Source organism: Erpetoichthys calabaricus, chromosome 9, assembly GCF_900747795.2.
Source record: "Erpetoichthys calabaricus chromosome 9, fErpCal1.3, whole genome shotgun sequence".
NCBI lineage: Eukaryota > Metazoa > Chordata > Cladistia > Polypteriformes > Polypteridae > Erpetoichthys > Erpetoichthys calabaricus.
Window position 1 is genome coordinate 168,672,560 of NC_041402.2, and position 13,300 is coordinate 168,685,859.

The 13,300-nt window shown below is 40.0% G+C and overlaps 1 protein-coding gene across 3 annotated transcripts in view; it reads left to right on the top strand.

Moving 5' to 3' along the window:
• Positions 1 to 13,300, top strand: part of LOC114658249 (neurotrimin-like) — a 702,230-nt gene that overhangs the window by 343,963 nt on the left and 344,967 nt on the right. For all 3 annotated transcript variants that reach the window (XM_051931916.1, XM_051931915.1, XM_028810397.2), the window contains exon 2: positions 11,344 to 11,576. In XM_051931916.1, coding sequence (XP_051787876.1) covers positions 11,344 to 11,576 — 233 coding nt within the window. The remainder of the gene's footprint in view (positions 1 to 11,343; positions 11,577 to 13,300) is intronic.

The window sequence follows — 13,300 nt, forward strand, 5'->3', positions numbered from 1 at the left end:
AGAAGCCACTTCTCTCCAAGAAAAAACATCAGGGACAGACTGATATTCTGCAAAAGGTCCAGGGATTGGACTGCTGAGGACTGCTGGGGTAAAGTCATTTTCTCCGATGAATCCCCTTTTCTATTGTTTAGGGCATCCGGATTGTCTGGAGAAGAAAAGGTGAGTGCTACCATCAGTCCTGTGTTGTGCCAACATTAAGCATCCTCAGACCATTCATGTGTGGGGTTGCTTCTCAGCCAAGGGACTGGGCACAATTTTGCCAAAGAACACAGCCATAAATAAAAGAATGGCACCAAAACGTCCTCCGAGAGCAACTTTTCCCAACCACCCAAGAACAGTTTGGTGAAGAACAATGCCATTTCCAGCATGATGTAGCACCGGGCCATAAGGTAAAAGTGATAACTAAGTGGGGCGGGAAACAAAACATCGAAAATTTCAGTCCATGGGCAGAAAACTAATCCCATTGAGAACTTGTGGTCAGTCCTCAACAGGAGGGTGGACAAACAAAAACCCACAAAATCTGACAAACTCCAAGCATTGATTATGCAAGAATGGGCTGCCATCAGTCAGGATTTGGCCCAGACGTTGATAGACAACATATCAGGGCAAATTGCAGAGCTCTTGATAAAGAAAGAAGGGCCAACACTGTAAATATTGACTCTTTGCATGAACTTAATGTAATTGTCAATAAAAGCCTTTGAAACTTATGAAATGCTTGTAATTATACTTCAGTATACCATAGAAACATCTGACAAAAATATCTAAAAACAACTAAAGCAGCAAACTTTGTGAAAACCAATACTTGTGTCATTCTCAAAACTTTTGGCCATGACTGTACTGTCAAAATGTGTTTTTTGTGTGGTATACTGTATCTAGAAGCACAGTCAAATACACAATCCAGCGTCACAGTTAGGACAATAGTAGTGCGATTCCTTGCAGATTTTCCTTCCAGCACACTGCACATGTGCGACTGACATGAGCGTCACTTTCAGATTCATCAGAATCACTTTCAATTTCACTGTCCATTTCAATTTCACTTTGTCATCATTGCTCGTATCACTGTCAAGATCATGCAGCACCAGGGCTGCTGAAAAAGACGCCATTATGGGGCTAGGAAAAGACATGTCTGCACCATTTCCCAGGTAACACCCGGGCCTGTCACTTACATAAGACTCGCCTATATTGTTTCCTGAGCAATGCTCGGCACTAACGCTGTTGGCACTTTTACAGCCCGAGTAATCCTCGGGTCTAACACTTATACGAGACGTGTCTATACAGTTGACACTTGGGACTAACACTTTTAGCTCTGTTTTTACAGCCCGAGTGACGCTCAGGTCTGACATTAAGAACGTTAAGCTAACCCCCATTTTCAGTGGCATGAGAGGAGACCTAGGCAGACATGAGGAGAACATGCAAACTCCACACAGACGATTTGAACCCCAATCACTGCTAACTGTTGCACCACTGTGCTCCCCACTATTCTGTACTTAAGTATTTTATCCAAGCAGAACACAATCTGACCAATCAGAGAATAGAACATTCCTATAATAACTGTTCCTGTTTTTTTTTTTTTTGTTATTCATTTTGCCCAGAAATCTCTTTGATTGTTTTCTTCCTCAAATAATAGCCCATACCAGAAGCCTGTAGATTTTTCAAAATAATACAACATTAAATATTGATGGCGCAGGAAACCAGCTTCTTCTGTCTGTGTGAGTATTGGATATGTATTTGTATGCAAGCCTTTGTGAAGGGGGTCCGGAGTTATTTAATGCAAAATTAATCTTCATTGGTCTTCTCCGTCTTTTAAAAAATTGAAACTAGTTTGCAGTTCCTCAGAGCATGTCACTCTTGACTCGAGGCATTAATATTTTACCTCAGAAGAGCCGCTGCTTGTCGAGGGCCATCTTCAAAAGACGCAGTGCATGCTAATTATCAAGGAAGAATTTGCCATGTATTTTTAATAACAATTAGGCATTAATGTGTCTGAGTTTAAAATGCTGATGAGACAGAGTGCTAGTCATGTGGAATACTCGGGGCTCCCGAAGGCCTCCCTACTCAGCGTCTGATCGTTTTCATTAGACTGATAGGACAGACACTTTATTTGGATTAAATTGGTTTGCTGTCTGTGCAACTGTGATAAGGAAATAGCAGAATGCTGTTATTTTTCCTAACAATGGCTTTATATGATGCTTTCTGTAATTTGTATGTACAGTAGCAACGTTACAGTAGCATTACTGACCACTGCTATCGGCTGCCATAGCAACAGACAGCCGGCAATTGTCATTAGACTTCCAGAGCTATGGCTGACCATTTTCCTGGCGGTTAAATAAGCCTGACATCAGTCAAGATGTCACATTCTCAAGTGCAAAGTTTGGCCGAACTAAACAACAAATGTTTACCAAAGATGGATGGCGGGCCAAACAAACTGCCCTCTAATGTCCAGCAGATTGTCACAAATTCTTTGTGTGTTCCTGATGTCACTAAACTTGAATAAGATTGATCAAGAAAAAAAAAATGAACATCTTAAAGTATTTATAAGTCTGTGTCATGAGTTGATAAACCAGTTCACCTCCATGAGTCTCTAAATCTGCCGTTAATAACAGCTGAGCCTCTGGCACTGAAATTACCCATTGGACTTGTTTACATATGGTGATATGGAACTGGTGATACGGTGGAACTTATATATGGTGATATCGTTAGACTTAATGTGAATAAAAAGGCAAATAAATGTTGGGTTAGATTATAAGAATGGTTGAATGGAAATCAATGAATGTTCAGTTTAGACTGTAGGAGGTGCTAGTGAGACAACCTGTGGGGTACTCTGTGCTATTCTGGTCACTATGCTGTAAGAAAACATGGCATCACTAAAAGGTGTACTGGTAATGGCATTCAGATTTGTCCGGGGACTGAGACCCATGACAGACTAAGAGAAGTAAACGGTTGGGAAGCTGCCGTACTGTCATGATTAGGTTTTGCATAAATTCATATGGTATTTTCTACCTCCTGAGCATAATTTTTAGAAGAAGAAGGCATTGCATTAATATAGCGTTTTTCAAGACACTCAAAGTGCTTCACCTAGAAAGAGGAGAGCAACCCAAGGCTAATAAGTCCATGCTGTTATCTAGTAGTGAGAATCCAGAAACAAGGCAACAAAATTCTGTAACCAGAAAATTAAGAAATGTACTTTTGAAGAACTGTAATCTCCAATACTCCAACAATGACACCCCGAGAGAACTAACCTACTCAGCCCGAGGGGCAATCCCACAGCAGTGATGTCATGGTGGCTCCACTACCCAGGGTTCCATCTGTGAAACACAAAGAATGTAGATTTAAAGCACAATATTAACAATAATTACATGAAAACCAAAAACACATCATATATAAAACTTGACAGAGACAAAAAAAGAGAACATAGAGAGAACAGAAAATAGAACAAACCCTAGCTGTAAATGTAACATAAACCTCTGTATTCTTTAGCAGAGATGGACACATGTGGACCTAACACGTGTCTTCAGAATCATGAAATGCATTAGTTAAATTGATCAAGCAGAATTTTGAAGATAAATATTGACTTAAGGACACCTATTGGAGACAAGGGGAATTGCATTTAAGTCTGAGACCAAAGTTAACTTCTTCACTCAAACAGTTGAGGGGATTGGAAACAAACTATCAAGTCATGGAGTTCAAATGGAGATTAAGACAAGATTTAAAAAGTACCTGGGTGAGATGTTGAGACAGCTTAGCTGTTAGTTAAAGGAATGAGCCTGAGGGTCTGAATGGGGGATTGAGTGGTCTCTGCTCATTTGTCAGACTTCTATCTATCTATCTATCTATCTATCTATCTATCTATCTATCTATCTATCTATCTATCTATCTATCTATCTATCTATCTATCTATCTATCTATCTATCTATCTATCTATCTATCTATCTATCTATCTATCTATCTATCTATCTTTTATATAGTGCCATTCACTTCTATCTATCTATCTATCTATCTATCTATCTATCTATCTATCTATCTATCTATCTATCTATCTATCTATCTATCTATCTATCTATCTATCTATCTATCTATCTATCTATCTATCTATCTTTTTTATATAGTGCCATTCACTTCTATCTATCTATCTATCTATCTATCTATCTATCTATCTATCTATCTATCTATCTATCTATCTATCTATCTATCTATCTATCTATCTATCTATCTATCTATCTATCTATCTATCTATCTATCTAGTGCCATTCACATCTATCTATCTATCTATCTATCTATCTATCTATCTATCTATCTATCTATCTATCTATCTATCTATCTATCTATCTATCTATCTATCTATCTATCTATCTATCTATCTATCTATCTATCTATCTATCTATCTATCTATCTATCTATCTATCTATCCATCCATCCATCCTATTCCGCTTATCCGAGATCGGGTCACGGGGGCAGCAGCTTTGAGCAGAGATACCCAGACTTCCCTCTCCCCGGCCACTTATTCTAGCTCTTCTGGGGGAATCCCAAGGTGTTCCCAGGCCAGCCGAGAGATATAGTCCCTCCAGAGTGTCCTGGGTCTTCAGAGTGTCCTGGGTCTTCCCTGGGGCCTCCTCCCGGTTAGACGTGCCTGGAACACCTCACCAGGGATGCGTCCAGGAGGCATCCTGATCAGATGCCCAAGCCACCTCATCTGACTCTTCTCGATGTTATCTATCTATCTATCTATCTATCTATCTATCTATCTATCTATCTATCTATCTATCTATCTATCTATCTATCTATCTATCTATCTATCTATCTATCTATCTATCTATCTATCTATCTATCTATCTATCTATCTGTTGCACTTTTCTTTCACATCTATATCTAGCTTCTACATTTTTTACTTATCTTTTCATTCTTTTCTTATTTATTTATGTGTTTATTTATTATTATTATTATAATAATAATAATAATAATTATTATTATTATTAGCCAACTGCTCATAATTATTATGGATGCACAACAGACGTGTCCCCTGGGGAGATTTTTCAGACAATTATGTAATGGCCTGTTGTTTTTAAAATGTTCTTTGTTTGAGGATGACTATTTATTTCAAATGCAATCAATCTTTTACTAGTTTTTTTTCTTTAATTACTTTTTACAGAATCTTCAGTAACAACTTTTTTAAGTTCATTGCCTGATTCCGATTGTTGTGAGTCATCATCAGAGTTAATTTCTAGTCAGTGTTATTCCAGAAATAGACACACCTCACAGAGTGACTACAGAATCAGCCCTCATGGCACCTACGTGTGTCAGCTTGGTCTTTTTCATCAAAGATCTGTTTGATCAGTAAATTAAAACTGTTAAATGATGCATTCACATTTTTAACTTCATCTTTTTCCTTTCATATTTTTTCCCACATGGTCATTCATTTTAATCCCCAGGTGGATTACAGTTTGCATCTTTATTTTATTTTTTTAAGTTTTAAAGTTTTTATTAAGCTTAACAACCACATTACAACAATAAAAAATACATTAAATATAAAATTCCAAAAGATTCATTAGATCATTATCAATACTTTACACCCTACCCCCATCTGAAGAGTCATGTGAACACGAAGCCCACCATCTGATTATCCCTCATGTTTACTAAAACATCAAAAGAAAAAAGAGGAAAGAGACAGAGGCCTGCAGGCTTATTTTAGAACAACATTCATGATTTTTACACAATTCTGAAGAAGGTTTGCACCATTCTTTGGAAGAAAATTCAATTTTTTGCAGTTCAATGAATAATACACATGTCTTTAAGGTTTCCCTTTTTCTAGTTTTAGGTAATATAAGACATTGAATTCCCATTGAGTTATGGAGGGAGTGTTAGGATTCTTCCAATTGTGAAACAGTAAAGTCAACGTCCCATCACACGACATCTACTTGTGGGGTTTGTCACATTTGCCAACGAGTTGCTGATCTTGTCAACTTTAACGAGTGGAAATCTCTGAGTATCTCAAATTTAGCGACTGTGGGCCGATTTTCCAGCACGGTTGAGCTCGCCCCATTTTGTGACCTGGTGCTGTACGAAGGCGTGACACGTACACCGAGTTTAGACGTAGTCTCAATCTTTTTTTCCCCCATTCTGTCATGGTACCTAAAATGAGAAACACCAGACAGATGATCTTTTCCTCCATTTATGAGGTCCTTATTCCTCGTTACTTCATTCAATGCATTGTACTTGTAGATGAGCATTCAGTGCTTGTCGGCTCCCATGCACACAGAGCGCACCCCTATGACTAAAGAGAACCTCAAACAATTTTGTTGGAATGAGTCACGGACAGGTTGGAGTGAGTTACTGGGAATGTGACATTATTCAGCTGGAATCGCGGGAGCACACCACCGACTGCCACTGACTGCCTCCGACTCGTTACGATCATGTAAATAAAGGTTACTGGAAAAGTTAAACAATGTGACACGGCCTTTAGTTGTTATGCGATCAGCTCGGAATCCGAGATTCAAACAATGCCAGTAAGTGATTAATAATAACAGCAATTCTGGCACAGCCTGACAAATAAGACGATATTTTTTTTCCCATCATGGTCTTAGTGTAGGACACTCTCAAAGCATAACTGGTGAGACTGATGCTTGATGGCATCAGTCACAGTTCCAGCCTTGTCTCTGATAGATTTTAGCTCATTTTAATCTTAAACGATATGTGTGAAGTACGATTTAAAGATGAAATATAGCATGCTTTGCACAGATATATTGGACATTTGACTCAATTGACTTTTGTATGAAGAGGAAGAACGAGCTGACAGCATTAAAAAGACGCCATTGACCGACATAATGTGTAGGACATGTGAATTAATAGAATGAAGCTAAAATAGTGGCCACATAAAACCAAAACTGTTCGGAAACAGTTATTTTTTTTTTTTAATTTGATATTCTCCAAGTGTGTGTGTTTATTAACATCAGCAAAAAATATACAATTCCACACTAAAACAAATGAAAAAAATACCCAACTCCAAGGAGTCAATCTGTTTTCTAGTCTCTCTGTAGAGAGACATAAATATCCTTCACAGATGCGTCCCTTTTTCTGTATTCCGTCAATCTGCGCTCAGCTCATCTCTTTCGATAACTAAAATGTCAATTTTTACATCAGGATATCTGAGTGCTGCATACGATAAGGCCAGGTACAGACCAGGGTGACTGATCTGAATACAAAGCCTCACACATTTTGTTTCCGAAGTGGCCAGTTTTGGCACAACAACTCGTATTGATGGCTTTTGAAGGAACGGCGTTGGTCGGCGGCAGCTTTCCATCTATCACACTGTTTCAGATTAAATGAAATCCCTGGGCCCTTGAGGAATTGGCCATGTGTTATTTGGAGGGCAGTAATTTCGTCTCTTGTACACATGCTCCCAAGACATTAATTCTCAGCTCTTACTTTTAAAAACAAGTTATTTATTTTGATAAAACTTGCTAAAAATCATTAGGCATTTCTGAGGTGGGAGTTTTATGTGATTCTACAGAGGGAAGAAAGAGCAGGTGAGGGACAAGCACAGACAGGATCAGCAACAGAGTAGCAGGCGGCCTCGGAAAGGCCTGCATCACAGTCCAGGGTCATGGCCATAGATTCTAATCCAGCACCATTAAGTACAAAGAGAGAACAATCCTGGATGCTCACATTCATACTGTTCATCTTCTTTACAGGCCGACTGCATTCTTATGAAGAATGAGAGCCTATTTGAGCATCATTGGCCACTAAAGTAGGAACAATCCTGGGTGGGATGCAGGGTATCTTACAGATCCAATATGGGGTTATTGCGCATAACACTGGAACAGTACAGTGTGGGATGCTGGGTTTATTCCTACGTACACTCACATCATCCATTCATCTTATAGGCCTAATATAGGAACCACAGCTTATTCCTGAAGCATTGCACATAACACAGGATCAATCTTGGGTGGGCTACAGGGTATATTTCTACACATGCTCTTATCATCAGTCCATTTTACAGACCCAATATTGGGTTACTGGGAACCACAGGTTATTCATAATCCTGGGTGGGATGCAGGGTATATTTCTATACAGACTCATATCATCCATCCATCTTATAGACCCAATATGGGAACCACAGCTTATTCCTGCAGCTTTGCACATACAGTAATACAGTGTGGACCACCAGGGGGCGTACCAGCCACAGACAGGCAGACACAAGTTGTCATACAGCACACACGTAGGAAGGACAAGCTGACAGCATTAAAAAAACGCCAATGACGACATAAGGTGTAGGACATGTGAATTAATAGGATGAAACGAAAATAGTGGCCACATAAAACCAAAACACTTATTAAATTCTTTTGTTCAGAAAAAGTTTTTTTTTTCTTAATTTGAACCCCATATTGGGGTTACTGGGAACCACAGCTTACAGTACATAACACAGGAACAATCCTGGGTGGGATGCCAGGTATATTTCTGTACAGACTCATATCATCCGTCCATCTTATAAACCCAATATGGGAACCACAGCTTATTCCTGCAGCTTTGCACATAACACAGTGTGGACCACCAGGGGGCGTACCAGCCACAGACATGCAGACAGAAGTTGTCACACAGCACACACATTTATTTACAGTTGAGGAGTTTGCATGTTCTCCCCGTGTCTGCGTGAGTTTCCTCCGGGCGCTCCGGTTTCCTCCCACAGTCCAAAGACATGCAGGTTAGGTGGATTGGTGATTCTAAATTGGCCCTAGTGTGTGCTTGGTGTGTGGGTGTGTTTGTGTGTGTCCTGCGGTGGGTTGGCACCCTGCCCAGGATTGTTTCCTGCCTTGTGTCCTGTGTTGGCTGGGATTGGCTCCAGCAGACCCCCGTGACCCTGTGTTCGGATTCAGAGGGTTGGAAAATGGATGGATGGATGGAGCACTTTAACCTGCTCCCCACAGCACAATACATAATGCACAGCACAGTCCTTTTCCTTCCTCTTCTCTTCTCTTCTTCCTCTTTTCTGTTTTTCTTTCCTTTCCTCTTCTCTTATGCCTCCACTCCTCCTGACGAGCTTCACCTACTCCCACCCGACTCTGGCTCCTGAATGGAATGAGGCGGTTTCTATTATTCAGCACCTGGGAGTTCTTCAGGTGGCTCATCATGATTAGCTGGATTCACTCCCAGGTGTGGTGGAACTCCAGGATAGGGCTCTGCAGCTCCCCCTGGCGGCCCCCTCGGAACCCATGAGGGCTGCACCAAACTCCCATTCCCAGTCTTTCCTGCAAGAATCCATGGTGCCACAGCTGCCCAGGAGAGCTGCCCCCTAGCATCCCGGGGGAAGGTAGTGCCTTGCAGGTGCTGTCCCCCACAGGCCTTCCATTCTATTGGCATCCCAGCCAAGTAATGGCTGTGGCCATCCGTCACAACAGGAACAATCTTGGGTGGGCTACAGGGTATATTTCTATACATGCTCTTATCATCGGTCCATTTTACAGACCTAATATGGGGTTACTGGGAACCACAGCTTATTCTGGAAGCATTACACATAACACAGGAACAATCCAGGATGGGATGCTGGGTTTATTTCTACACACACTCATATCATCTATCCTTCTTACAAATCCAATAAGGGAACCACAGCTTATTATTCATGAAGCATAGTACATGACACAGAAGCAATCCTGGGTGGGATGCAGGGTATATTTCTATACAGACTTATATCATCCATCTGTTTTATAGACCCAGTGTGGGGTTATTGGGAACAACAGCTTATTCTGGAAGCATTACACATAACACAGGAATAATCCCAGTCCATTGCAGCGCACTTACCCATGCTTGCTTATACCGTCTATCAATCTTACAAACCCAAGAATAAATCCAGGAAGCATAAACAATAATAATAACCAGTAATAACTAGTTAATGGTAACTTAACTTGGGTTTTTTCAGGGGGCTCCTATGAGGCTACTTAACTTACTTATATGTTAGGTCTGCCTCTGTAAATAAAAAATTTGGATGTGAACATCAGTAGGCTTTGCTCCCTAGGAAGCAAGTGACCCGTACTATTCTATAACATTTCAGTAATTATTTATCGCTCTGATGCTGATCTTTCTGATCATAAAATAGGTCATCGTGATAGCAATTGATGAGAAGAATTCATAATTAATTTCAGAATTACAGTATATGAGGGTTCCTCCAGAGTGCCTCTTTCTCTTGCACGATTTGGCTCAAACTTAAACAGCACATCGTCATCTCATAACAGGCATAAGTTTCGAGTTTGGTACTTTCCGTCCAGCAATTTTAGCTCTAGACCAGACAGATGTCCTCACAGGTGGCGCAGTGGTAGTGCTACTGCTTTGCAGTAAGGAGACTGAGGAAGATTGTGGGTTCGCTTCCCGGTTCCTCCCTGTGTGGATAGCGCTTTGAGTATTGAGAAAAGCGCTATATAAATGTAATGAATTATTATTATACGCACCCCTCATTGAAATGTAGATGATTTTGGCATTAGGGGAGCATAAAACTTCAAGATCCTTCGAAAATCGGAAACTGAAATTTTTGACAAATCTAAAGCTTTCGCTCCTCTCCCGTAGACGATAGGTTAAACGTTGTCGAAAAAGACAAAGCAAAGTCATGATCAGGAAGATAACAATAGTGTAGTTGTAACCAAAATGTGAAACAAAAGTCATAGTCAAAATCTCAGAGCCAAAAGATCAATAAGCAGAGAGTTACTAACAAAAGTCAATATCCATCTGCAAAGTTTGCATAGGAAATGGATGCCAGATCTGTCAGTTATGCAACATTAGAAGTTATCATGACCTCTAAGGCCACAACCCTGGCAACCAGGAGTCACATTCTAATGATGGGACTCAAAAAATTGCCACGTCTTAGAGAAAACAAAACAGTGTTGATACTGGTGTAGAATAATTTTCAATACTTGAAATACTTAATGAACAGAAAAACTAATGTCAAATTTGGATTCCGTGCTAAGAATTCTCCTATGGGTACAAAACATCCCTACAAACGAAACATGACAAATCCCTGTAAAAATTAACAACAAAACCAGCATTTACACCCTGTCTGCAAAGGCGTTAGTGCTACTGTGTAATGTAGAAAGCCCGGTTAAGCCAATTCAGGGTCTTGAGAGCTTTGAGTAATGGGATGGGGTTGCAATCTGATAAACATTAATGAAATGTCAAAGTAAATGTTGTATTTTATTTGTTTTCTCTTCTTACAGCACTAGACTGTGCCTCATTAATTTAAAATATTTCCCTGCACCAAAATGTAACCTTTATGTGGTCACTAACATGGTGACTCTTTTTTACCAGGTGATTCTGACACAATTTTGCTGTGCTCCTGACAATTCAATCCATCATTTTGTCTTTCAGCTGTGCACTGGACAGCAAGGTGACACACACGGCCTGGCTCAATCGCTCAAGTATCCTATATGCGGGACGGGATAAGTGGTCCTTAGATCCAAGAGTGACTCTTCAGTCCTACACTCAGAAAGAGTACACCATTAAGATTCAAAATGTCAACGTGTACGATGAAGGTCTTTACACATGCGCCGTGCAGACCAACCACTTCCCCAGGACGACGTTCATCCACGTCATTGTGCAAGGTAAGCTGTATGTGGAGAAGAAGACCAAGAGAAGGAAGTTTAAGATGGAATAATAGACCAGGATTATTGACAGATTATGTGGAGGCATTTTGAATATTTAAGCAAGTTAGAAAATATCAACATGACATCACATTTGTGTGAATTTGGGGACTTGGTTAATTGTTTTAAAAGTATTTTGAAAATTTTCTTATTTACTTCTTCAAATACAGGAAGATCTCATTTTTGTTGATGTAATATTTTTACATTTACATTTACATTTACATCATTTAGCAGACGCTCTTATCCAGAGCGACTTACAACAGTGCTTAGTAGTCTACGACTGTTCTTCAGTCTTTAAGGCTAGGATTAAATCTACTGTCATTAAACAAGTTACCGCTGACCAAGTTGTACACAAAACCATGCTAGAAGAAAATAGTAAGTTGTTAGTACAAAAAAAATATTTTTTTTTTTGAGAAAAAGGGTAGAAAAAAAAGTATGGGGACTTTAGTCCCCCAAGTGCTGTTTAAAGAAGTGTGTCTTCAGACGACGTTTGAAGACAGTGAGGGTCTCCGCTGTTCGTACAGCAAGAGGAAGTTCGTTCCACCACTGAGGAGCCAACACTGCAAAGAGTCTTGATGCATGTCGTCCTCTTCTTTTAAGTAAGGGTGGTTCGAGACGAGCAGTGCTTGATGTTCTGAGAGAGCGAGAAGTGACACGCTGCTTAACCAGTGCTGATATGTAAGGTGGTGCAGTTCCAGTTTTGGCCTTAAAGGCAAGGGTTAGGGTTTTGAACCTGATGCGGGCAGCCACAGGGAGCCAGTGCAGGTTCCGCAGCAGAGGTGTAGTGTGTGAGAATTTGGGAATATTAAAAATGAGTCTTGCAGCTGCACTCTGGATCAATTGAAGTGGTCGTGTTGCCTTTAGTGAAAGTCCAGACATCAGAGAGTTGCAGTAGTCCAGCTTAGAGATGACCAAGGTCTGGACGAGAAGCTGATTTTTATACCAATTGTAGCTGCGGGTGAGTAAGGCAGGATCAAGAATGAGCCAATCACGTACCAAAAGAAATCTCTCAGTCCAAAAAAAGTTTATTTTAAAAAAGTTTAATGAAATTTTAAAGAAAACAATCCACACAAGGAGCACTAACTGTTCTTTCAAAGGTTCAACTCTGATTGAATGACGTGTCGAGCCAAGCAAAAGTTAAGTTACCTGTTGAGTCTTTCAAATCGTTGCTGTTTTCTTGCATCTGTCCTTACAGGTGCCACAGTGGTAGTGCTGCTGCTTTGCAGTAAGGAGACTGTGGAAGATTGTGGGTTCGGTTCCTCCCTGTGTGGATAGCGCTTTGAGTACTGAGAAAAGCGCTATATAAATGTAATGAATTATTATTATCTTGGACTGACATCAGGTTTAAACAGGCAGGTTTCAAACTTTTACTGTAGATGTTGGTGAGTAAGGCAGGATCAAGCGTGAGCCAAACACATACCAAAAGAGATCTCTCAGTCCAAAAAAAGTTCATTTTAAAAACATTTAGTGAAATTTCAAAGCAAACAGTCCACACAAGGATAGGGAAAAGTTTTTACACACGAAGAATAAAAGGCTAAGAAAAGGAAAAATATTTCTTCTTGTAAAATGTCAATTGTTTCTATACTTAAGGATGACTTATTTCTCTTTGCTTTTCTTCATATTCAATACGCTCTAAACGTATGGCTCTGGACATACCACTGAGCACGTTAAGGCACGGCTTGAAA